This window comes from Lethenteron reissneri, chromosome 46 (genome assembly GCF_015708825.2).
Source record: "Lethenteron reissneri isolate LAM-NWPU_2019-01 chromosome 46, ASM1570882v1, whole genome shotgun sequence".
Classification (NCBI taxonomy): domain Eukaryota; kingdom Metazoa; phylum Chordata; class Hyperoartia; order Petromyzontiformes; family Petromyzontidae; genus Lethenteron; species Lethenteron reissneri.
Window position 1 is genome coordinate 7448826 of NC_083824.1, and position 27634 is coordinate 7476459.

Below are 27634 nucleotides of genomic sequence, written 5' to 3' on the forward strand. Positions count from 1 at the left end.
ATTATTAACCTAAATTAGCATCAATCGGTAATGATTTCACGACCACTGAAGCAAAGAATGATCCAATATCCTCGCCATATTAAGAGTGGCAATTGCCTTCGGTTTAATTAATGTTCGAAATTAATTAAGCCGGAGTGGGGGGGGAGGGGAGGTGAATTCAATTGGGCAGACATACAACGAGGCAAGCGTTCGCTGATTTTCAAACTTTATTTTGACGACAACTCTTATAACACATTTCGAATTAGCGTGTGCTTTACAAGTGTGCGCAGTCGTAATATATTCAAAACTTCTGTTATTGTAGGAAAGTACTGCATACGGGACTGTATACAGAAGATTTGTTTTAAATACACAAAAGAGTCAATAATTTAATATTCTCTCATATATATACCGTATAATCTCGCACTACAAAGAGTCCAACAATCCGGGTTTTTTTTCTTCACAAAAAACAGATGTCATCCGCATCCAGGGAGAGAAAAAAAATCGTCGTTGGCCAGTCCAGCGGCATCCATCCTGCACCAACCCAGCCACCCACCCACCCATCCAACCACCCACCTCACCCCCCACCCGGCATCTCTTCTAAAACATTTTCATAAAAATCCGCTGGTGCGGCTGTGCCCCGGCCTGGGGCGTGGCGCTGCCCGCCTGCCTCTTGGGCACGTACGTGATGTGGACGCTCTGTCTGTGCTTGCCCTTCCCGCGACTCCACGTGAACACGACGAGCAGGCAGAGCAGCACCACGCCAAGGAAGGTGAGGCAGCCGATCGCGATCGCCACCAGCACCGTCTTGATGTCTCCGTGCGACATCCCGAGGCCCCACACGTCATCTTCCTCGCCCGCCGACCCGTTGTTGTTGCTGTTGCTGTTGGCGGAGGCGGCAGCTGCGGCCGCGGCGGCGCCGCCTGCCCCCGCGCCCGCCGCCGTCTCGTTGATGTAGAGCGGCTGCGGCGAGAAGCCGCGCACCGAGAGCAGCGTGCGCGCGCTGTCGTTGCCGCCCGCGTTGCTCGCCACGCACACGTAAGGGCCCCCGTCCGACGCCTGCGCGCGGCGGATCAGCAGCGTGCCGTCGTGCAGCACCGCCAGGCGGCCCGTCGACCGCCGCGCCGTCACCCGCTGCTTCCACGGCGCCAGCCACGCCACGTCGGGCGCCGGGTCGCCATCGGCTCGGCACGTCAGGTGCACCGCCTGGCCCTCGACGGCCGTCAGCTGCTGGGTCCGGCGAGGGGAGATGCGCGGCCGCCGGCACGCCAAGTAGCCCTTGGGCAGCGGCTCGGGGAGGTCGGCGAACTCGGCACCGCTCACGGCTTCCGGGGGTGTCGCACGACGGCTCGCTGCCGTCGAAGCTCAGCCCGCCCCGCCGGTTCAGCGCCACCACCCAGAGCAGGCGACAGTCGCACGCCAGCGGGTTGCCGTCCAGCCGCAGCACCTCCAGGAGGCCGGGCGACTCGAGCGCGCCCTCCTCCAGCGTGCGCAGGCCGTTGCCGGACAGGTTGAGCAGGCCCAGCTGCTCGATGCCCTGCAGCGCACGCGGCTCGAGGACGAGCAGGCCCAGTGCGCTCCATGCGCAGCTCGCGCAGCCGCGTCAGGGTCGCGAAGGCGCCCGCCTCGACGCTGGCGATGGCGTTGAACGACAGGTCGAGCGTGCGCAGGTGCACGAGCGGCTGCAGGGCGAGGCGCGGCACCTGCGTGATGTTCGTGTTGGTGACCGAGAGCGACGTGAGGTTGAGCGACGAGAAGCTGCCGGCGCCGAGCGTCTCCAGCAGGGGCCAGTGGTCGATCTCGAGCGAGCGGAGGCGCGGCAGGCGCTGGAAGGCGTGCGGCTTGACGGCGGCGATGCCCAGGTGGCGCAGTCGAAGCGACGAGAGCCCGTGCAGCTGCGCCAGCGCCTCGGTGGGCACCGACGTCAGGTTGCAGCGCTCGAGCGCCAGCTCGCGGAGGGCCGCGAGGCCGGCGAAGGCGTGCCGCGTCACGTACACCAGCTCGTTGTCGCCGACGCGCAGCTCGAGCAGCCGCCGGAGGTCGCGGAAGGCGAAGTCCAGCAGCACCACGATCTTGTTCTCGCTCACGTCGAGACGCGTCAGGTTGCCGAGCCCCGCGAACACGCCGGGCGGGATGAGCTTGATGCGGTTGCCGCGCATGCCGAGGGCGCGCAGGTGCGGCAGCCCGCCGAAGGCGCCCGGCTCGACGCCGGCGATGACGTTCTCGTTGAGCTGCAGCTCCTCCAGCTGGCCGTGGCTCGCGAAGTCGCCGGCCGAGAGGGCGCGCAGGCGGTTCTTGCTCAGGTCGAGGAGGCGCGTCTCGGTGGGGATGCCCTCGGGGATGGACACCAGTTTGCGGCGGTGGCACACGACGGAGCGCAGAGGCGCGGAGCAATCGCAGCGCGCGGGGCAGCCCATGGCGCTGCTCTCCAGCACGGGCAGCACCACCGTCACGAGCGCGAGCAGCACCTGCGAGCAGCCCGGCGGCACCGGCAGCATGGCCGCCCGCAATCGGCATGTCTCGCCTCTCCTCGCCTGCGGAGCAAGCAGAGCAACTGGCGTTAATACCCTTTCCCGTTCCGAGACGTCTGCAAGTTTGCAGGGTGTGGGCCCCGTTCACCGCTGAATCTGGGAACGCGCAAGCGACTCGGCAATTAATTATGTTTAGAGAGGTGTAGCGCCGTTGTAGCGGCACGAGCGCAATCTATAATAGCTGACGACAAACTCGGCCACCACGCCCTCCCGCATGGCCCTGCGGGAGCCTCGGCACCGATAAAGTTATTTTATTTTTATTTCCGGTTTCGTTTTGTTGACGTACACATACGTCATCGGAATGGGAAAAGGTTAAAGGGGCGTTCTCCAGATAGTTTGTATATATATACGTGTGTGTGTATATATAGCAATGATGGTCTTTACACCAGCAGTGTGCAACGCACAACTTGCAGGCCGTATCTGGCCTGTCATGTACTCTCACGTGGCCACATGAGGCCTTTTCTTCTTCTGAGCCATGGGGGATTGCCACTTATTTGTCTCTACGTACTCCTAGTCTGTGCCCATTCTCTGGTCACACCCACTGTCCTGACATAGATATCCACAGACTTACACAAAGACGCACGGACTCGCATACACTTAGATGATACGCAGCATTGCATAGGTATCCACATATGTATGCAGAGACCCATGAACTTACATTGACTTTGCGTGACTACCCATACACTTGTTCCGAGCCCAAAGTTCACATCATTGCATGCTGTCAGCTGTGTCAATTTTCTCGCTCACGAACTTTTTTCTCCTATGTGCCTCTTTTCTATCCGGTCCTCAGGAAGGAGATGGTTCTCCGGCTCTGCTTTAAAATCTAAATGCAGCATGAGGCAGCGCTTGCAAGAATAGCACCTCCTGCTTCTGCAGGGCTGGTTTACTATGCGCGACAAACATCAACGCTTTTGGTTTCAAACTTCATCTCGCACCAGCGCTTGTCCACGCGTGTGAGTTTTAGCAGCCGAGAGGGCGATCTGGCAAATTCCCTATCAACGGTCGGTGTTGATAAAAAAATCAAAGGTCGTGGCAAACAGCATACGCTCAGCCACAGTTGCCCATCCCAGTTGATTTCAGAATCCGAATCTTCATTTATTCTGGAGGAATCCGATGACCTTTCAAGCTCCTTTTCACAGATGTCCAGTAGGGGCAGGTCATAAAGTTACAACAACAAGCAATACAGAAATGTATGTATGTTGAACTTCTTTCACACCGTACATAACCAACCATGCTAATTGGAAGCGTGGAAAATACAACAGGAGTGCAAAGTATAGCAAAGGTAAGCAAATCACGATTTATTTACTGACCTATTTTATTATTTTTCCGAAGTGACCTGGCCACAAGTGATAGCTCAACGAAGTGGCTTATCATGTGGAATTTCCTAGCAGCCAAGCAATGGAAATAACCTGGCCCACCTCCCAGTCCCGCAATCTGAAATTGATGCCGTGTATTTTAATTGCCATCGGTTTAAGCAAGCCGGTCTTTAATTGCTTAGTACAATTCGATAGCACCCTCCGATGTGCCTTTCGCGCCGCACTGCGCGTTGTTCCGTCCGATACTTCGCCACACGCTCTGAGAGCTGCTACGTCGGGGAAGAGAATTCGTTTCAGAGATCTATGCCAACCTACGCGGCGACACGGCGTGATCGAATTCGATATTTTGTTTCTTCAAATTGTGAAAAAATCTAAAGACTGGGGGGAAATCTAAAGCGGTTTGGCGAGATGTCTACGGAATGGAGAAGGTGGATAGAATTCTACAAAAGTGAGTGGAAATTTAAAAGACATTATGATAACAGTTACGTTTTAAGAGTTTGATTGGTACTCGGTATATGCTCATGGAAAGCTTTTCATGTGTCACGACAAAAACTTGTAGACGGGTCAATTTTTCTCGTTTCATCAACGGCCCCACACGGTCATCTCTCTTTGCCATTCTAGATTTGAAGCTTTCGTGACTGCAAGGATTCATATCGGGTAAAGTCACGTAGGTAAAAAATGAAATTAAAATTAATAAAACAAAATAAAATTTATTATTTTATTTGATTAATTTTAATTTCATTTTTATCTCTTTGCCATCTGTCGAATTCTGAAGATGTGACGCCACCAAAAACACATCCGTGAACATTATCGTCGTCGTGGTCCCTCCACTGATAGTTGAAGATCTTCCCGACGCCATCACCATCCCTCGTGGTCCTAAAACGCCACCACAATCTATCTCGCTCGTGCCCACGAGCGGCTCCCGTCACGCCGCCATCTCCGCCACGTGTCCAGTGAAGCCCACTCACTTTCCTGAATATGCACACACGTAGGCTGAACTTCTTTCGCACCGTACGTGGCCAACCGTGCCAACTCGGAGGTGCGGGGGAAGGCCAACAAACAATAGGTGACATTCTAGATTTGAAGCTTTCTTGACTGCGAGGATTCAAAGTCTTAGGTTTTTTTCGGTAAAGTCACGTAGGGTAAAAAATTAAAATTAATAAAAGTAAAATAAAATAAAAAAATAAAATAAAAATCACGACGTTTCGGGGGCAACACAAGCTTCCGTCTTCAGGTGGAACCATCACAGCACGCTTGCTGTATTTATTTTTATTTTACTTTTAATTTTAATTCTTTTACCTACATGACTTTACCGAAAAAACCTAAGAATAGGTGACATTTTGGGAAATGGTCCTTCTTCATAGGACATGTCTGTCCTTTGAAGGCAGTGTTATTGACGAATGTGTCTGAGTTTTCTTCTTGTCAATGGTGCTTGTACAGCAATTGCCAATGCAGCGTAACCAAATAATTAGTTTTCAATATATTTCCCACTGCGTGGCAGGGTTTGAGCAGTGACAAATGTGGTGTGTTCTTTTATATCAATAATAATAATAACCTCGCTTGGGTGATGAGATCTCACTGTTTCAGGGTCACTATGGGGAGGAGGAGGAGGAGGGGCGATTATAAATCTCAAAATAGAGGTGATGATCTGGCGAGGTGTCATCACGAGTCACAACGTGTCAACGTGAGCGGCAACATGCGGGGAGAGTCTGGGAAATGAATAAATAAATAATAATTAAATAATAAATAAATAAGTCGAGACGGGTGGGAGGCAATGTCCAGCCGAGCGACAGGAATCAGCTGTTTCCCTCCCAGGCCCTGCTGCTGCTGATGATGATGACAGTTAGACTTCAGGAGACTTAAATGATTGCAGAAAATGTTGTGTGCACAGGTACAAATAAAAGTTGCGGACCTTCAATTTCCGTACTGTTTGTCTGTCCTTCCCCGCATCCCCAACGAGCACGGTTGGGCTACGGTACGGTACGAAAGAAGTTCAACAGACATTACCACGCCACTTCTGACAGAAGGGATTCCACTTGGGGGCCGTCCATAAATGACGTCACGCGATGTTGGACGATTTTGACCCCCCCCCCTCCTCGTCACACGGCGTCACAAAAAGTTAGACCCCCCCCCCAAATATGACGTCAGAAAGATCTGCCCCCCCATAAAAAATATATAAAAAACATGCTTTAAATCGCTTTAAACTATTGTCATTGTAGTGCGTATTTAATGTGCCGCTGCACTCTGATGTTGTAGCGGAAAACATTTATTAAAAAGTCGATTTAATTAAGTAGAACGTGTTCTCTATATTTATTTAAAGTTGCGCATTTTGATGTGACGTCACACTTCTCAAACCCCCCGTGTCACACATCGTCACAAATTTCTGACCCCGCTCCCCCCTAGGTGCGTGACGTCATTTATGGACGATCCCCTTGGAGCACTTAAGGGCTTGTCCAGCTCGTGTTGGCAGAGGAGGGAGTACCCACACCTGCCACGCTCCACGCAATCTCGTAATAACATTACTGGCCGAGACCAGCGAGAGAATCAAACGAAATTGAGAAGAATTCAAATTATTTCAACCGCTGTGAGAGCTACAGTCTCAGCGCAGCCTGGAAGCGTATTATTAAGTAATACACAACACGTTGTTATTACTTCTAGAGGAGTCACATGCTAAGCGGCTGATGACTGATCTATTACATAATTGCAATACCCCCCACCCACCTCCGCCTGTGATCTCTAAACGTGATGGGGTTCAACAATTATGACGTTATCCTGCACTATTTAACACCGGAAGCAGGTGGATGTCTTCACTATTCTGGCAAATCGTCCGATGATGCTGTATGTAATTACCAGCGAAAAGTCGTACTACTCAAATTGTCAATGTTGTGGATTCACTCTTTAACACACCGGTGGGCTGAAGTTTAAAACAATTTGTCTTTTTGTCAACGTGACACATTATTTTTACTGATTGGCCATATCTGGTGGTGGAGGGTTGCGACACATTTATAAATAACGCGATCTAACCCAAAAACTTTTATTATGAATAACACTGGTCGCGAAAGCCTACGTGTTAAACTGCACGCAATCTGCTGATCGACTAACCGTGAACAGAGGCAGGTGGGATGTCTTCTCGGACTTCCTGCCTATGCCTTCAACTCATCTCCAACAAATACAACATTCCCCAGCCCATATTTTTCACCTTTCCCACAATTCCCACACTTCTGCTTCCCCTTCCCAACTCCACTGGCTCCCTGTCTACGCCCACTGCCTTTTTAAAATTCTCACTGCTGAGCCTTCAAATCCCTCCATGGTCTAGCCCCGCCATGTTTTGTTTCTCTCATCTCTTACTGCTCTGTGCCTCCATCGACCTGCGACGAGTCTCGCTTCCATTTCCTTCTTGCTCCCCTTCACTGGAACCAACACCCACTGCATTTAAAATAATCATGTTCACTATAACCTGCTTCTGTTCTTCCCTTAAAACAACCCCCATTTCTTCTCCCTAGCCCATCCTGCTACTGCTACGCCCTCCGAGCTCGGACCAGGCCTAGCCCAACCTCTTATCACTTCCCCAACCCCTATTACTACCCAACCCCTATCACTACCAAACCCCAATCACTACCCCAACCCCTATCACTACCCCAACCCCTATCACTACCTCAACCCCTATCACTACCCCAACCCCTATCACTTCCCCAACCCCTATCACTACCCCTACCCCTATCACTACCCCTACCCCTATCACTACCCCAACCCCTATCACTACCCCAACCCCTATCACTACCCCAACCCCTATTACTACCTCAACCCCTATCACTACCCCAACCCCTATCACTACCCCAACTCCTATCGCTACCCCAACCCCTATCACTACCCCAACCCCTATTACTACCTCAACCCCTATCACTACCCCAACCCCTATCACTACCCCAACTCATATCGCTACCCCAACCCCTATCACTACCCCAACCCCTATCACTACCCAACCCCTATCACTACCCCAACCCCTATCACTACCCCAACCCCTATCACTACCCCAACTCCTATCGCTACCCCAACCCCTCCTTAACCACTACACCCTATTCTCCTCACCGTCACCATAGCTACACAACCATCCTTAAGAACCCCACTCTTTATTTTAACCACTAACATCTAATGTACAATTTCAATTTTTCTATTCTTGGTTCTTTCGGTAAAGTCACGTAGAAGGGAAAAAATAAAATAATAAAAATCTAAAGCAATAAAATTCTCACGATGTTTAAATCAAAATACAATGGCATTGTTACCGAAGAAGCGTCTTGGACCCCGGCGCAATATACATCGATGCAAGATAAGAGTCACAACTGCCGCGACGGGAGATCAAACTGACGACCTCTGGATTGCAAGTCCGGCACGCAGACCACTACACCAGGACAGCATCCAGTACGGGGCGCCATGGTGGCGAGATGGCAACTCCCTCGCCCGGTGTGCAGGAGGTCGTGGGTTATAGTCGTGGCCGTGACACCTGCTGTATATCTTCTTGGTTCTTTCGGTAAAGTCACGTAGAATGGAAATAATAAAATAATAAAAATAAAGCATAATAAAATAATTCTCACGACGTTTCGGCCACAACGTAAGCAGCCGTCCTCAGGTGAAGAACAGGTCTGTCGAGAAGACAGACAGACTCTGTCTGAAGAACAGGTCTGTCGAAAAGACAGACAGACTCTGTCTTCTCGACAGACCTGTTTTCACCTGAGGACGGCTGCTTGCGTTGTGGCCGAAACGTCGTGAGAATTATTTTATTATGTTTTGTTAATATTATTTTATTATTTCCATTCTACGTGACTTTACCAAAAGAACCAAGAAGATGAATCCCTGCAGTCACGAAAGCTTTAAATCGAAATTTAACCTGCTGTATACTTGGAGGTTGTATGTTCTCCCGGTGGTTGCGTAAATTTCTCCGAGTCCCCCGGTTATTCTCTCCACATTTAGAAACATGTGTTTAAGAGTATTTGGCTACTATATATTACCACGTGATAATAAGCAAATTCGTTGAGCTATCATCTGTGGCCAAGTGGCTTCAAAGTGGGCATTTTCTTGTAAAATAAAAGTATATTTTTTTACATCTCGAAACAGGTATTGAGATGTATCGATTTGTTTACTGGCATGTCTTCCCTATATATTCAAAGGGCTATGGAAAATAATCTATCACCTTTATCGACACTGAACAAAAAACTAAATGTTTCCTTGTAAAAAATGAATCTAACATGACAGCGTTACAATGATAGAGTGCACGATAATGTAGACCTGCCAAAATAAAAAAATAAAACGATCAACAAAAAAACAAAGACTGACGGACAGTCTTTATTTAACTGGTGATGGCAAAGTGATTTTTAAAAAATCAAAACGTCTTTAAACAGCCATGCTGAGACGTTACACGTTGTTGAATTATACTAAGGCGGTTCAGAAAAAAAAACGGCGTACATATCGAGAGGTCCGATTCAAGATTCACCTCCGCAACAGCCCGTGAGAGTGCAGCCTGATGCTGTAATCCATTAACGGCCAGGCGGGGCCTTTCGCATTGCACCCCACGACGCAGCACAGACGAGCAGAGGAGCCCTCTGGCCTCACCATCTCGCGCCCTCTGCGGCCTCGCCCGCTCTGCCCTCTTCCCAATTGCTCTACTTTACGCCGTGATTAAAGCCAACATCGATAATAAGCATCTTAATAATCGCGTAATTACCGCAAAAACGTACATTTCCCCCAGAACCGTGAAATTATCGTTACGGAGACGGAGCAAAAAAAAAATGCACAAATAGGTAAATAACCATAATCAGATTATTGCCATGGCTTTATTAATAGTAATGGGTTATAGATTGCCGTGCGCAATCTGATTTGCAGCAATGCGTCAGCACAAAACGACGAGACCCCCGAATGTGACGACCCCAACCCCACCCCGCTGACCAGAATCTCCCAGCGCGTTGGCCGCTTCCTCGCGAGCCGAGCGTGCCAGCTGCGCGTGTTGATGAAGACGTTCGATGCGGACTGCACAACTGCATAAAAAAGAAAATTCATTTTCGCGCGTGCGCCGATGTGTGTAGGAGGTGGGGGGGGTGGGTGATACTACGGTGAGGATGGTCAATGCGCCCGTGCGGTTACAGCAGAGTCCGCTCGTGAGCGCGAATGAAATGCAGCACGTGCCTTTTGGGGATGTCCGGAACAATATTCTTCATCGACATTGCTTAAGCAAGCAAACTCTGGACCGGTTTCAGCTGTCTGGATCTCGCCAGCAGCCACCATGCTTGTTCAACAAATGCTGCCGGTCTATCTCAGATTTCAATGGCAAGAGTAGTCCGTCTAACATATGCGGCGCTGTTTGACAAATTGAAGCGGCATTGTATGCACAAAGCCATTATGCGTTTGCCGGTGAAGTATTATGGGCAAACGCCTTTGTCTACATAGAAGGTGCAGTGGGCTCGCTCACTGTGCTATGCACCCGGTGACCTACGTTCAATTCACTGCCTTGGCGAACACCGATTTTGATATCTTGACCGGTCCCGGATCTCACCATTCACCAACCAATGCTAACAATCCCCATGACTGCCGATAATAGCATAAATGAGCCCCTCATCCAGCAGTGGATTGACAAATGGGATGACTATGAGTGTCCAGGACCGTAAGCTATATTGAAAGCCAAGTTAATTTACGCGAAAATATATCTGCAAATGCATTCCGCTGTATAATAAAACAATTGTAAGAATAATGCGCAGACCCAACAAGCATGCTAAAGCAAAGTGCCAACAATGGCTGCTATGAAATCCAAAAGCAGTCCCAATAATGGGCTTAGCATAGCAATACCCAACCTGATTGGCTGGCAAAATGACTGAAAAGCCTTAAAAATTGACAAAACGATAATGGCATGCCATTACCAACATCCATTCCGATCCCTAAATATGCCAGTGACTTTCATTACCTCTCCAATAGCCCCCAGTGACCCTTGCTTTGACAACGACTCGCCATTTCTTGAGTGTAATCACAATTGGTGCTTCAGGAGCTCTAGGGTAATAAAAGATAAAATAAGGTAAAGGTGCAGCCCTGCAATTGCCTGTTCACGTCACCCCTGGTGGGCGGAAGGGCTTCCACTAGATGGGAGCTGCAGAGTGTCCCATCCTCGAGTATGTTTTGGTCTACTCTTCCACCGCCGTTGTTTCAACTGTCGCCGCTGGCAGATCGAACCGGTGACCTCTGGATAACGAGTCCAGTGTGTTTGCACACTTGACCATGGCAGCATCCACCTGCCCCTTCTAGGACATCGCGATGATTTACGTCGCTCGAGTCACTCACGAACGTGGTAACAATATGGGAATCGCTGGCTGGGAGAGATGCCGTGATGTCACGGAACAGCTGGTTCAATTCCATCTTCTTACGCAGCTGGTGAAACAACGGCGCACGTTTATTTTCATCTCCCCTACCACCTCTGCTCACCCAGCAGTATGAATGGGTACGGCCACAGTTAGTCGATCGGCACGTCAGGTGCGGTGGGTTAAAGTGTGGGGAGCTACTCACCTCTTCCATCGCGTCTGGTCAACGTGGAAGAGGAGACCAAATACACTGTAGAGCTCGCTCTAATAGAAGCCCTTCCGCAAGCGGTTGGCATGGAGAAGTAACCACAGGGCTGCCACGGTGGCGAGATGTTAACTACCTCGCCTGGTATACAGGAAGGTTGTCGGTTTGATGCCGACCCTGACGCCCGCTGTATATTTGGACTTTGCATGTTCTCCCCGTGGTCGCGTGGATGTTTCTTCGGATCCTCCGCTTTTTCTCTTCACATTTCTGCTATTAATTTACACGTGATCAGCCACTTCGGTGAGCTATAATTTGTGATTAGGTCGCTTCTGAAAACGAGCTATATAGCTCAGTGGGCATTACCTGGTAAAATAAAAAAAAATGGCTCAACAGTGCTGGGAAATCAGAATTGGTCGTAGAAAGGACAAGCCTGGCTCCAGCGCCAGCATGAAGACACACAAGGCGAATGAGCACCGCTGAGGACTCATTAGCGTAATGGGAGCATCGTGACCTTCATCAACACCGTCTAATTACGTGTCTGTCCTGTCGGAATGCTAAAACTAAATCTCCGCCATCGCAACAATTTATTCTAAAGCAAAACCCCCGTACCGGTTGAATGAATAAAAATTAGATAACACGTAACTCAAGTTGATGGTCGTTTAGTATTTAGGCTTGCGGTGCGCAATCAAATCTCATTTTTGGATGAACACTTCAGATGCCGAGTGCCGGTTCTCCGCATGTCAATCGCTGTGAGCAGTGCAGACAATGACACTTCAGGTGACTCGTGGCCGGCTTGCCGGCGGTGACGCTACCAACGTGTGTGCAGTGAACCCGGCGCTCCGGCTGTAGCGCGGCCAACGCGGAAAAGTGGCTCCGCGGGCTCTCGCCCTAAGGGGCCGTCCATAAATGACGTCACGCGATTTTGGACGATTTTTGACCCCCCTCCCACCTCGTCACACGGCGTCACAAAAAGTCAGACCCTCCCCCCCTCAAATATGACGTCACAAAGCTCTGCCCTCCCCCCAAAATAAAACATGCTTCAAATGGCTTTAACTATTGTCATTGTAGTGCGTATTTAATGTGGCGCTGCACTCTGATGTTGTAGGAGAAAACATTTATTAAAACGCATATTTAATTAAGTAAAACGTGTTGTCTATATTCATTTAAAGGTGCGCATTTTGATATGACGTCACATTTCTCAAGCCCCCCCCCCCCCCCCTCGTCGCACATCGTCACAAATGTCTGACCGCCCCCCCCCCCCTTAGGTGCGTGAACTTCATTTATGGATGTGTGCGATCAAGCAACCGCGAATGCAGCAGATTTCATAGGACCTTGACAAGCCAAGCAGGTATGAACCTGCTTAGCTTCTAAAGCAGGTGTGAATCTGCAGGTGTAAACTTGCTTCGCTGATAAAGCACGTGTGTACCCGCTTAGTTTCTAAAGCAAGTGTGAATCTGCAGGTGTAAATCCCGCTTAGCTTCTAAAGCACGTGTAGGATCTGCTTAGTTCCTAAAGCAGGTGTGAACCTGCAGGTGTGAACCTGGTCAGCGCTCGGACACGAAACTGCTATGGAATACCGGGTGTTGATTATGCTTGGGCTCTGCGAGGTGGCCAGGAGATGGCCGTACAGCAATGTATTACTGAGTCAATCTCCCTGTGGAGATCAGAGTATTCAATCTAGATTTGTGACTGCAGGGATCCATACTCTTTGGTTCTTTCGGCGAAGTCACGTGGGTAGATCTGAAACACGGCAGAACTAATTCCTCCGCCGTGGCTGACAATTGCTACAACGCTGTGGGCTCTCATGATATTGTTTTTTTCCGAGACCAAGGTGCTCTGCTAACCTTCTGGCTACTATCAATCATTGGAAGGACGTTATTAACCAGGTAAAACCATAACTGCTTTTTGGCCTGCCTTCATATCCGCATCTCCAGTTTCCTAACCCTCCCACTCCCAGCCGCGCCCACTTCCCCTCCCCACCCCGGCATTTTTTGCCGAGCTTGAGTCTTAATTGTAGCCTCCACTCCCCCTACCCCACACCCCCTACCACACACCCCCACCCTCCCTGTCTCTCCTCCCTGGTTCCCCCCCCCCCCTTCTCTTGCCTATATGGACTCTTGTTGCAGCAGCTCCTTTTGCACACTTCAGCAATTGTTTCTTGCTGTGGTTGTCCCACCTGATGATGGACGCTTGTGTTGCGCCTGAAACGTCGTGATTTAATTTAATTTATTTTATACCTACGTGACTTTACCGAAAGAACCAAAGAGTATGATTACAGTATTATTGCTCCCTCACGTGCGTGGATTTTATCCGGAAACTCCAGTTTTTCTCAAGCATGCCAAACATTCATAAATGGAATCGGCCAAACATCCCCAATGCGAGCGTGATTTGGGCTTGGGCTGCAACGTGGCCAGGCGATGAAAGTACAGCGGGTGCATTATCGTAGATGCGTGTTGAACTTATTTAGCACCGTACGTAGCCGACCCGTGCTAATCGGAGGTGCTTGGGAAGGACAACAAACTAATCACAGCCTCTTCTTGGTTCTTTCGGTAAAGTCATGTAGAAGGGAAATAATAAAATAATAAAAGTAAAACATAATAAAATAATTCTCACGACGTTTCGGCTTGCGTTGTGGCCGAAACATCGTGAGAATTATTTAATTATGTTTTATTTTTATTATTTTATTACTTCCCTTCTACGTGACTTTACCGAAAGAACCAAGAAGATGAATCCCTGCAGTCACGAAAGCTTTAAATCGAAATTTAAACACAGCCTCTGTGTGTACAGAGCTCTGAGTGTTACCCTCTGGCATACTCGTGGTGCTCTGGTTTTCGCCACGACCACGGCTAAAATACTCCCGAATGGGGTCACGTTATCACTGGAACGCGTTCCGCGAATTTGTGGCGTTCTCTCGCAATTCGTTTCGCGATTCGCGTCACGCAGCAATCGGCCGAGCTGAGGAGGGAGGGAGGGCCTTGCGGACGCACAATTACGCGATCTTCAACGCGCCGAGTCATCACTAAAACTGAACAGAATTCGTCAGAAGCACAACTTGGAAAAGCGTCCCACCATAATGAGGCGATGCGCATGAACTCTAAAATTGGATCCGCACAAACGCAAACCACAAAATCGGCATTTTTTTGGGGGGTTTCTTTTCATTTCATCCCCTGCCGCTGCTGATTTCGTAAATGCCTCAAGGAAGCGCGATGATTGCGTTCGCTATTTTACATCAATCCTTTGAAAATTCCGGCATTTAGGCTGAAGGGAAAGACACAACCTCGCGCCATGCAAAGGCTCCTTTGAACGCCGTTGAGCTCTGAGGAAACTCTCACCCATGGAGTTTTAAATCCAACGGCGTTCCACCGTGCTCGGTTCACTTTATCCTTTCAGTTGCAATATCCTGAACACAGACCTGAAATGATTACATTACGCCCAATGTAATATAGGTTTAGCACCACGGCAGCTTTGAATCATGGAGCTCTAAGACAGCACACTGCGCTTTGTGCTCGGTGCGACGACAATTACGATGCCAACATCGGCTTTCAGTCATTTCTGTCGCGTGATGGATTTTTGACTGCAGGGTTCTCTTTGTAAAAAAAAAAAAAATCAGTTGCAACAAAAAGTAAATCCATTAATAGAGGAGATTATTTTTTTGCGGAATGTATTTATTGTCAGTAATCCGAGTGAAAATTTGTTCATTTGTCACTTGAACCAAAACTTTATCTGGAAAAAAACGACCCAGTGCTTGAAAAACATCCTTTAATTCACTGAGGCAATGATAACGTAAAATATTCACCGCTTTAGGAGTCAACAGAGGTCATTGTCTCCTTTGGAGACAATGACCTCTGTCATTGGAATGTGGAATTTTCTCCACTCATCCAAAGGTGACAAAAAAAGAATGAACACTGCCCCCATCTGCTCAATTGAGCAGGGAGACATGTTTACTCTCTGTAATCATGCAGCAGCATATCTAATATTGTCCACGGCTAACATCAGTTGCCAGTGATATCCAAACCAGTCCTGAGCCTTCCCCCAATGCCTTAACTAACCCACATTAGCCAGTGTGGTGGGGCGCCGCGGTGGCGAGATGTTAACTACCTCGCCTGGTAGACAGGAAGGTCATGGGTTTAATCCCGACCCTGAAGCCTGCTGCATATTTGGAGTTTGCATGTCTCTCTCCCCGTGGTCGTGTTGATTTTTTCTCCTCCGGTCTTTTCCTCCACATTCAGAAACATGAAAATTCGACTATTTGGCTGCTATACAGTACATTTCCACGTGATTAGCCACTTCATTGGCCTATTACTTGTAGCCAGGTCACTTCTTGTGGCCAGGTTACTTCTGGACCTTACTTGGTAAAATAAAAATCTTTGAATAGTTTCATATGTTTTTACTAACTCAACGACTGATACGGCGTGCGAAGCTCCTCTTTAATAATAATAATAGTTCAATTTGTAACGCGCGCAGATTTGCAGACGTAGTGGCCGCAACTCAGAGGCGCGGAGCCAAGCTCAGAGTCGCTCAAAAGCACGTGATTGTAGAGGTGAGTTTTTAAGTGTCTCTTGAAGGAGGCGATTGATGTGATGCTGCGAATGTGCAGAGGGATAGCGTTCCAGACTGTTGGGGCTGCCACCGAGAAGCGGCGCATAGACATGACCATCCTGGTTCTCTTTGAGCGTTCGATTGACAGAGAGCTGTAAATGATTGTTGTTGTGACATAATACACGGAGACAAGCTGGACTGAGTAACAGATGCAAGCTCCGATTATATTCAAGATGGGCTGGAATAGCTGATGGAAAGCCGAATGGCGGTCTAGCTGAAATTATCTGGCACAAATATATCAGCATCTTGCTTCTAAACGAGAACAATCCAAAACCCAACATTAACATTTTTTGCCCCTAAAGAAATGACAGCCGAAAGTTGAGTTTGTTTCACTCACGCGGAGGGACGACCTCAATGCTTCGAGTCTCGTGCATGATTCCCATCATCAGCACACCGAGTAATTTCACCTCTGGGGGAATGTGAGAGTGCGCTGTAAATTGGGCAAAGCCTGCTTACAGTAACCGGTAAACTATTACAATTCATGGGGGGGAGGGAGGGAGGGATGGGCTTTGTTGAGAATTCAGTTTTGTCATCTGCACAGTGGAACTGCTTCCACTTATCCGAGTCCCCCACCGCCCCCCCCCCCCCGAGGTTCTGACAGGACCGCTTAGAGGAGGAAGTGGAAGCAGGTGGCAGACTCAGCGCCCTACCTGCCCTTTGTGATCAACCAAGCCGGTTTCATCACCACTGCCCCCCCCCCACCCCGAGGCCACCGTCTCGCGGTTGTACGCACTGGACGCATCCGAAGAAAATCCCGCGGCATTGATGACTCAATCTACGTTGTCGATTAATTATTCTGCTGCCAGTACGCTCACTGAGTTTAATAACCATTGCTACAGTCCACATCATAGACTGCCAATACGCTCATCAGCTTAAAAGCCAGGCTACAGTCTACATTATAGACTGCCAGTACACTCACCGAGGTTAGGAACCAGGCTACAGTCTACATTATAGGCTGCCAGTACACTCACCCAGCTTAATAACCATTGTTACAGTCTACATTATAGACTGCCAGTACACTCACTCCGATTTAGAACCAGGCTATAGTCTACATTAGTATGTTTTTGTTTTTTTATTTTATTTTTTATTAACTTTATTATCATTAGTTTTCTATCTACGTGACTTTACCGAAAGAACCAAAGAATACGAGTACCTCAAATCTGTTGTTATTAAATATGATGTCATATTTGGACTCAAAACCACTGAAATCCTCCAGATTAAAACCGTCATAGGCTTAGGTTTCATATTTTTTAAGTTCAACATTTTTATTGAAAAATCTAACATTTTTGGGTTTTTGGATTTTAAATTGTAAGCGGAGACCCGGCTACATTTGTGCCAAATTTTTGATTTCTCGCCCTTCTGGTTGTGCAGCCGCTCAAGAAGCCTTCTTAGGACGATGTGCAATTTTAATGACTGCCTTTCAAAGCCACTAGTAAGCAACCCATCCATATGGGCACGGGAGAGCCGGCGAGTTAGACCCACGACGGCCGTAGCCTCGCGAAAACAGTTCAACAGAAGTATTGGGCATTTGACTGAAATTGAATCGGACTTGTCAACAGTTCACAATACGAGGCACGGATGTGTCCGGGAAGCCATCTAAAAATGCAAAGCGGCGTCGTGCGGCGCGGGCATGCGGTCCTCCCGAGAGATGAATAGCAATGCATCGAAATCCACGCGAGCACGTCCACTGGTGCTTTGAGCCCCAGCGCACGGGAAAGGAGAAATAAGGTGCATCGAAACAACAGACGCAGCCGTCGCGCAAATCCACAGCGGCGGTGGCGATGGCTGCGGCACCATCATCATCATCATCGCAAACACGCCGCGCCTTGCATTCAAATTCGTCACCCGCTCTCCGGCTGTCAATCACCCGACGATTTAAGCAGAGCAGGGTCTGTGATGAAAGCATTTTTTTTTCTGTCGGTGCCCCCTGCGAGCAAAAAAAATAATCCAAGGCTTAGCAAAAAAAGCCAGCCAAGAACTGCAATTATCCAGCCATTTCAAATAATGGTTTTAGATAAAATGTACACTGCTGGCTTATTTGTAACTAGGGAATTTGTATTGTCATTCCATCACCCTTTTGTTACTGTAAGAGCTCAAGCCACCGTAGGTTCATCCCTACCCCACTACACACCGAAATTAGGGTGTAAATTGAATGTAATTCTGCATAATGACACGTCCAGCTATGCTGCAGAAACACAATGGCTTTAAAGCATTTGAGAGCCTTATCTTTGGGAAAGTCTTTTTTTTTGTGTTGGCAATCGCCGAGTGAGCCAACATCAATTATCAAGGAAAATAACGGTGCCGTCATCCACGATGAAGAATTATTATGCAATGTAACAAACAGTTGTGATGGAAAAAGAGTGGCAACTGAATTATGCTATTAGTTTAATTTAATAGTTTTTTTTTTACATACAAAGGAGAGAGAGCACTGGGTATTTAAGAGCAGAACAACTACTTTTAGCACCACATCCCAGTAAGTGAAAATGTTCTAAGTGAACGCTACTTAGCAAAATGAGTCAGATTATGAAGACAGGCAAATTATCAAGAAAGCGTTCTTAGCACTGGTGGTAAATACTGTGTGTGTGAAATGCTAATGCTTTATCCTGCAGTTAAGCTGTTTAGCGGGCTTAGCAGTTTAGAAGCAGCGTCATCTCATAAATTAAGGTTCTCTCGGCTCAAAACCACAGCATCTGCGGCCCTAAGAGAGGTTGAGGTCACGCTGTGTAGAGAATCTTTCAGAGAAAATAATTACACAATGGACCTCGTGTGGAGAACTTCTCAGCGCGTGGCAGCGATTACGCGAAGTACCTGCTTTGTCAAATCCGGGTCCTAAAATATCCACTTTTAAGAAATTACATGTGAACCCTTCTCGGGGGGTGCTTACGGTTCAAAAGCAGGGTCATTAACAACAACAACAACGACGACTGAAACTGAAAATGTGCACAAAAAGGCGTGGAGAGATGCACTCGAACCCGCATTGCGAGAAAGGCAGAGGGGCACGTGGATTGGAAAACATGTTATAGGCTACTTGACATCATTAAACCTGTGAAGGCAAACGTGAGAGGGCTTGGGCGGCACATATCGTTGGAAGGGATGACGGTCAAGAATATATGTTAAAGCGGCAGACGAGGAATGGAAAGCGGTCGAGAGGGCACGTCCATCGATGGAGATGGAGCAATGAAATCAGCTCGTGCCGCAGGCACTGTGGATCATCACATCGCCCTGATCACGAGAGAGGTGGCAGCAGATTTCGGGAGGCTGTCATCCAGCAGTAGATTGCCCGTTGCCGATTTAACAGAGCGCAGTGATGTTATGGTGTCAGTGTGACAAAATGATTCGAGGATATTTACAACAGATTTGGACTCGTTTTACTGGTTTATCATGCCCAGAGCCAAGGGGATGGTGGTGAATGCCAGAGATCCAGAACTTTGGAGGCAAGGGCTGTTGGATCGCAACAACATATTCGTGAAAATCTGAAACCGGGCTGCACTGTGAGATAGACAGATGATGGAAGTACCGCAAATTGCTTGAATTATTTTGTTCTGCTGCGCTATCTTCTGGCATGCGTGTTTTTTTTATTTTCTCTGGGCACTCCGGTTTCTTCCGACATGCCAACCACTTATTATTGGAGTTGATAAGACCTCCCAATGCAGGGCCCTCCTACAAAAGGAATCTTGGAACTTATAGATAAACGAAGGGTATTATCGTTTATTAGAGTGCGAGACAAACTACCGGCAAGGACATTCAATTGTAAATTGTTGTGGTTTCACGCTTCAACACACCGGTGGGCTAAAGCAGTGAACTATTTGTCTTTTGTCAACGTGACACTTTTTTACTGATTGGCCGTGTCGGGTGGTGGAGGGTTACGACACATTTATAAATAACGCGATCTAAACCCAAAAACGTTTATTATGAAGGACATTCATGTGCCTGTATGAGGCAGTACAGCAACTAGGATCTTGACCTACACATCGGATTTAAGTGTTCTCCTTGCGTATGGATAATATAAAAAGCACATTAAATCAACTTTTAGATGCCCATTGGCTATCTCTATTATGCAATGGCATTTAAAAACGAGCCACTTCACGGAGAAATAAAGGGCTGAAGAGTAAACCCGAAGAAGCTAACCAACAGCGAAAACCTTCATGAAGGAGAGCTTCACTGAGTCTTGGGGCTCACTCTCAGGAGGTTCCTGCAATTGGAAGTTTGGCCAATTCCATATTAATGTGCTTTGTCATCTGGGAGGAACCGAAACCAACAAAAACCTCAGCTCTAAGCCACATCGCAGCCGAAGCCGAAAACACATGATATTTACACGCAATCCAATCGCGAACCGGGCATGAACCTGCTTAGCATCTGAGATCTGGTGAGATCGGGCACATTCAGGGTGATCTGGCCATAGACAATGCAATACCTTGCCTGCTGTGATATTCATGCGTGTAATAAGTCGTAACATGTGAGTCTCCCATATATATTTAAGATACACAGTAGGCGAAAATAACTTCAAATCACAGTCGTGAGGCACGGTGTCAATTATATAAGCAATATTTTGCATTGCATAAGCAACGTTTTGCATTCTATAAGCGTCATCTTTTGCATAATACTTCTTCCGTGATTGCCAATAACACCTCTGTAACCCTCGCTTAGCGGTGCCTCGCTGCCCGTGAGGCCTGCGTAAGCTACGAGGAGGCATCGCAGAATTGCTTCCAAGACACCGCGGTGCCACGGTGGTGACATGTTAACTACCTCGCCCGGTACGCAAGAGGTCGCGTTGGGTTCGATCCCGACCCTGGCGCCTGCTGCTGTATATTGGGAATTTGAATGTCTCACTTTTTGCATGCGTTAACTACCTCGCCCGGTACGCAGGAGGTCGCGTTGGGTTCGATCCCGACCCTGGCGCCTGCTGCTGTATATTGCGAATTTGAATGTCTCACTTTTTGCATGCGTTAACTACCTCGCCCGGTACGCAGGAGGTCGCGTTGGGTTCGTACCCGAGCCTGGCGCCTGCTGCTGTATATTGGGAATTTGAATGTCTCACTTTTTGCATGCGTTCGCGTGGATTTTTCTCCGGGTCCTCCGTTTTTTTCCCCTCCGCGTTTAGTACCAAGGTGCGTTCTAGAGTATATTCATATTCTTAGTTTTTTTCGGTAAAGTCACGAAAAAAAATAAGAATATGAATCCTTGTAGTCACGAAAGCTTGAAATCTAGAACGTTTTAGAGTAATTTTGCTGCTCTACGTGTTCACGCCGCGATGAGCCACTTCGTTGAGCTATCATTTGTGGCAAGGTCGCTTCTGAAAAAGAGCCCTACAACTCAGTGGGACTTACGCAACACAAAACTAAAGTTTAGTGTTTCAAGTCGGGTCAGTGACGTGGCCCAATGGCAGGTAGCGTGCGTTGCCGAGGTTTAATAAATACACACCTTCTACTGCACGGTGGACGTTAAAGATACCCTGACGTCATTCAAAACGAGGAGGTCACAGCGCGCCGGTGTTATTCTCTCAACCGAGATTGAATTGTTCAAAATTGGGGTTGGTTACACAAAAAAATTATCGCCCCACCCCTACTAGTGCCACTCATGCCCGCTTGCAGGCCAGATGCACAGAGACACCTTGTGCCCACGGGGGGGGGGGGCAGCTTTCTCACTGGGTACGCACTTGCAGGGGGTGCCGGACAGCAATTGGCGATCTTCTAGAGAACCTCTTTTCATTCCTGGTGGCTGATTACTGGATTTGGACCCACGTTCTCAGCCGCCCTGCGCACCTCTCTCTGAGCACGTGACGAGATGAAGTCCCGAATGCTCGCATCGCTTCCAAGACTTCTCTGGCCAGCGGTGAAGAGAAGGCCAATACCCTCTCGAGGGTATTTACCCTCTAAATGGTAAATGGCCTTCGCCACACCTACGATTAGCACAGTTGGCTACGTACGGTGTGAAAGAAGTTCAACATACATACATAAATACAGAGGGGTGCTCCAGCATTGTCCTGCCAACAGTGGCGTGAGCAGGCAATTGCAGGGCTGCTCCTGCACCCTTTAAACTATTGTTTCACGGTACGGTGGTTTATGAAACCAATAATTTTCCGTGTTTCTTTTTGGCACAGACTATCATCACAATGGATATACATTAATAGATGAAATAATTGTTTAAACACGAGAAGAGGGAGTTTAGTTCTCGTCCACCAGCGGCTCGTAAAATTGTTGAAGTCAAACGCACAAAGCGCGTTGGTCGGAGACTTGTGGGGAAACACAGCGAAGTGGTTTAGGAATGGGGTGAATAATGGGGGGGGGGGGAAGGAATGTGGAGGGGCCTGCCCCCCCCCCCCTCCAGCTCCTCGGCTTGTATCGATGATGCTTGATGGGCTTGACAACAAATCAAGAATAAGCGGGCCGCAGCGCAGTTGTGTCACACGTGGTGCAACACGTGGTGCTCAGGCCCTTGGGGGCAGATGCGTGACCACTGCGCCCCAGGAATTCAGCTACCGAAGTCCACCGCCGGCAATGCGTGTAATGGGCGAACATTAAAGAGGTCGAAGGTCAAATGAATGAATCAAAGTACGGGGCAAAGGTAAAAGGATGGCGTTTAAGGGAATTTACTGTACTTGTGGCTTCGCGTGCTGCTATGCCGTGGCGCTGCCATTGAGTGTGGAAGAGCGATGCGTTAGTGCAGACGCGTTGCCTGTGCGTGCCGGGAGTTGCACGTGCAATCCACGACGAGGACGTGATGATTTGAAGGGAGGAAATAATTAGGGCTTCGTGATAGCGTCGTCAAGAAGTTAAAGAAACATTAATTAGGCGTAGAGGAAATGGCATTTCTTCTTATTCGATAATAATAATAGGTGTTGGATTTCGTTGTAAAGCTAAATTATAGACTTGTTCACACTATTAGTCAATTACACTTGCAGTTTACTTTTAACCTAAGCATATGTATGCAAGTATATTGAACTTATTTCGCAGCGTACGTAGCCCAGCCGTGCTAATGTTCATTAAGCGAAAGGGAACTAACTTATGATGAAAGCACACTTCTGATATAAGAAGAGCACTTGCCCTTACTCCCAAGGGTTAGGATTGCCATCTTTTCCACAGAGCAATCCTAGATTTCCAGTCCTGTATTTGTCAGCCACGAAAAAATATGGCCTATTACTATTATTATCAAAACTGCTGCAGTTTACTGCAATAAAGTTCGGCACAATACCGGTACAAGATCTTGGTACCAATCGATTCCCACCACCCGAGCAAACATGCCAATTCCTGGACTCAACCGGGGCAATCGTACACAGGTGGCAACAAAAAATACAAGAAAACCCCCAAGGGGTGGGCTTAGATCCAGCTACTTGCGTTTCACACGTGTTTTTTTTCCTCCCCGATTTTCCCCACTCATTTGACGCGGCGATGATTTGTATATCCTGGTTTCGCGTAATGCAAGACACCCATCCTTGTATTTCTCAGAAACCTTTCAGGGTGAGCTAAATACAGGGAGAGAAAAAAATCTAAAACCTCCAAGCTCATACCGAACACCGCCGCTACTTTATTCCACAATGTAACGTGAAATCTTCACAAATTCGTAATTGCTGACAGTCAGTAATCTCTGATTACAGTTTTATAGTGAATTTGATGCATTGCATCGCAGCCCTCTGCACATTTAATTTCGCCGACGAGACATACACAATGGTAATGTGACCTTTTATTTCACAGCCCAAAGGCTCCGTAAGTAGATACGATCATCTCGCGAAGATCATATTTCTATACGCTTGAAAGAAAGCCATCAGATTAAAAATGTGGTCCGTTAGCCTAATATAAGTTGATGTAGTAATGAAACCCACAAACCGATGTACGGGTGTGCGCAGTGTTGACCCGAGGTGAGGAGGTCATCACAGCCAATGCCGTTGGTGCCACCACACCTCGAAATCGCTCCCTTCATTCTGCTAGATCCATCAGCTGTTGTGGACGTTTGACGCCCGACTTCCGATGTCTGCCCTCACAGTCCCATTACCACCACCGTTTGTCTGGCTTGTGGTCAACAACTTCTGGGTGCCAAGCAAATGCCTGACGTGATGGCAACCTGCCCTTCCTTCATCCTGCAACACATGGTGTGTCCCACCCATCACAACTTCCTCTTCCTGAGTACATCTGCAGAATCAGCATCTTAATTTATTCTGGACGAATCCGATGAGATATGAAGCTCTTTTTCACAGATGGCAAGCACAATCGGCAACACATTCTTGCCATGTGCTATTCCGAATTGCCAAGTTGCTTAACGTATTATGCCATTCACTGCATGTGCTCATCCACCATACACTTATAATCATGCACCTTCTATGCTTTTAGTTTCACAAAGCAGTGTTGGATTAACACGGAATATGTTTAATGTATTCATACAATTTCACATTTAAATTGCTTTTTTATATATGAGTAGATAATAATAATGATGCGTTGGAAGGCTGCCAGGCAGTGACCGGCACCAACAACTCCGCAAGCTCTGCAGTCCTCTCTATATAGTATTATGTGTTCAGCTCAATCACTGTGCCAATAAGAGCAGAAGTCTCTTTCAAAGGCGGTGTGGGTGAAAATAAATATAATATATCGGAATAGCAAAGCAAAGGCTGTAGTGCAACACAATTAAAAGGCAAGAGTTAAACATAACAGCAGGGACCCCCCACCCCCAGCACCCCCCCCCCCCCACCCATGTTTCCCTTTAACCATGTGTCCCTTTTCCTCGCCTTTCCTTCCCCATATGAAATTACAAAAAAAAGAAAAACTGGCCGCATCTCGCTCGCAAGTCCCAACGTGAAGTGGGGCAGTGAGCCCCAACCTCTTCCCCGTTGCAGAACCACTCAGGAAATCTGACTTCGGTCGGAATTTCTGTAACCCCCCCCCGTATTCTCTTATTACAGTTCGTGCCTTTTACAATGCAACAACTAAAGTAATAAATAAATAAACCGTCAGAGCAGGAATCGTAAGCTTGGAAAACAAAGTTGTGGACAGCTACAAATGAAAAATTAATAATTGAACATCACAAACAGTAACATCATGACAGAAAACAGAGAAGCGCAACAATAATTTTTTTTCAAAAACAACAACGCGCATTGAAATAATTAATCACCCCATACATGATGAAACCGCCATTACTTTTGATGACTTTTCTGTCGTATTTGTATAAACTAATAACAACAAGCATAAATCAGCTCAGACATCAAAGCAAGCAAGCTTGTGCGTGGGTATATATATATATATATGCGGTATATATAAGAATAATAAAAACTGCTTCTACATTAGCACGATCGTAAATTAGTCTTTACTCTACGAGCATTACACTCCCAGGGAAAAAAAATATACGCGACAATATTGAGAGCTTGCGGAGAGATGAAACAAATTGCTGCTCACAATGCTTCCACTGGCAGCGAACACGAAGTCAAATGAAAGTTGATAGCCAGGCACCGCTCCACACTCCGCCTTCCTCCGCAATTGCTCAGCCATTCGTTTGACGGCGAGCACGACCCTGGGATGTGCCGTCTCGAGTGGAGCTCATTCCAGGACCGAGTTGACCCCGGCGCAGCCCGTGGCCGATGCTGGTATCGCGGCGGGCAGGGTCACGACAGTCACGTGGCCGTAACCCGCGTCGCGCCCATCGTTCTTCGCACTAACGCAATCCACTCGCCACTGGGTTACGAGATGGGATGCGAGAGATAAGCGAGGGACGGATTGCGCCGGGCGGTAGCTTGAGACACGGGGGCCAGAGTGGGAGTAGATGTTGTCTCGCCGCGAGAGATAAGCGCTCCGCGGTGGAGATAGCGTGGACGGCGAGAGTCAGCTCCAATGCCAAGCTCGACCATGACCACAACGTGAACCGTCGCGCAAACTCCGGCGGGCCGTTTGGCGAACTAATGAATCGGATGCGCTTCTGCGGCCGTGCTGGAATGCTCTTCCTGTCCGATGTTAGGAAAGCCACTGGAGCTATGTGCTTTTAAGTCATCTAGATTGTAAACTCATTTCTATAGAATTGCTTTTTTGTGTTTTGGTGCGTTGTCCTTCCCCCGCATCTCCGATTAGCACGGTTGGCTACGTACGGTGCGAAAGAAGTTCAACGTACATTCACACACTGCTCTGCTTAACAGACAACACAGGCGCTTATAAATACGCGTATAAAACAAGAAAATAAAGGTGCAGTCCTGCAATTGCCCGCTCGCCCCACTGTTGACGGAAGGGCCTCGGCGAGAGGAAGCTCAAGAGAGCCTCTCTACAGAGTGTTTGGTCTTCTTGTTTTTTTCGGTAAAGTCATGTAGAAGGGAAGTAATACAATAATAAAAATAAAACATAATAAAATAATTCTCACGACGTTTCGGCGACAACGCAAGCATCCGTCTTCAGGTGAAGAATGAGACACTGCCAAGCTAGGAGCTTATATATAAGCTGGGTTGGAGGTGGAAGAAGAGCGCCTTAACAAAAGAATGTGCATATCAAGAGTAAAATCTTAAAACGTACTTTTTTCAACTTGCTTTTACTTCAGATTGTTTTATAGTGTTATTTTAACTTTTTTAACATGCCTTTGCTAGCAATTTATTATAATGCGATTTTATTTTGTCTGGAAATTGATTTGTATTGTTCTTGCGATGTAGTCTTTTTACAATGTTTTTATTTTACCTGTACAGCAATTTGAATTGCATCTTTTGCACGAAACAGTGCTATAGAAATAAAGACTTGATTGATTGATTGACCTCTGAATTGCAAGTCCAGTGGGCTGACCATTGCCACCAACAGGGGCTGTATCATTTAATTATATTCATGCACCGTTGGAGCGGTACGTTCTCGGAGGACATTCTAACCACGTTAATAATTAAAAGAAATAACATGAAATTCACACATTGTTAAGTATACTAGGCACCCAATAGCCGAATACATGTTAGGTAATGTCTTGCATTACAAGGTAACAAATGGCCTAAAAATGGTGCACATTTCCAAAAATGTGCAAAATGCAAAATTTGCATTCTAGCGCAGCCCAACATATACCAAACATTGCTCTTGCAAAGGGATCCCATTAGTACGGCAAATTAGTGAGACAAATCACCTGGCCGGAGTTTGGAAGCTAAGCTGGGTTGACCTTTGTTAATGTTACGACACGTAGGTTTTCATAGCCAAAAACAATAATCCACGTTTTTTTTCCGGGCGTTAGGCCACGTGGTAGCAGTTGGATGCCCAATTGCGGTCATTAACCCACCACCGGCCGACAAGACTGTCACGTTTACAAAGATATCATTAGTAGTATTATTATTTATACTTGGCCAAAGTATCGGTCAAATTGTGATTGATAAAACTCCTCCTCCATCTAGATTTGAAGCTTTCGTGACTGCAAGGATTCATACTCTTAGGTTTTTTCTTCGGTAAAGTCCACGTAGGTAAAAAAATTAAATTAATAAAAGTAAAATAAAACAAATAAAAAAATCACGACGTTTCGGAAGCAACACAAGCCTCCGTCTTCAGGTGGAACCGTCACAGCCATGACAGCTGTATCAAGTAAATGAGAGATCACAAGAAATACTACCCCGTATATATAATGGTTGAGGGGGGAAGGGCCAAGAACGGCACACTTTTTAAATCCTTTATATTAAGTTCGCGTGCTTGCTTGCTTAGGACCGTGCAAATCTTTCGGTCGTTTTTTAACCCACTTCCCGTGATC

The 27634-nt window shown here is 47.5% G+C and overlaps 1 protein-coding gene across 1 annotated transcript in view; it reads right to left on the reverse strand.

Annotated features, from left to right (window-relative positions):
- Positions 1–576: 576 nt before the first annotated feature.
- Positions 577–27634, reverse strand: part of LOC133354268 (leucine-rich repeat and immunoglobulin-like domain-containing nogo receptor-interacting protein 3) — a 160605-nt gene continuing 133547 nt past the window's right edge. The window contains 3 exon segments of the mRNA XM_061570980.1: positions 577–1308; positions 1310–1549; positions 1551–2510. Coding sequence (XP_061426964.1) covers positions 577–1308; positions 1310–1549; positions 1551–2474 — 1896 coding nt within the window. The 5' untranslated portion in view covers positions 2475–2510.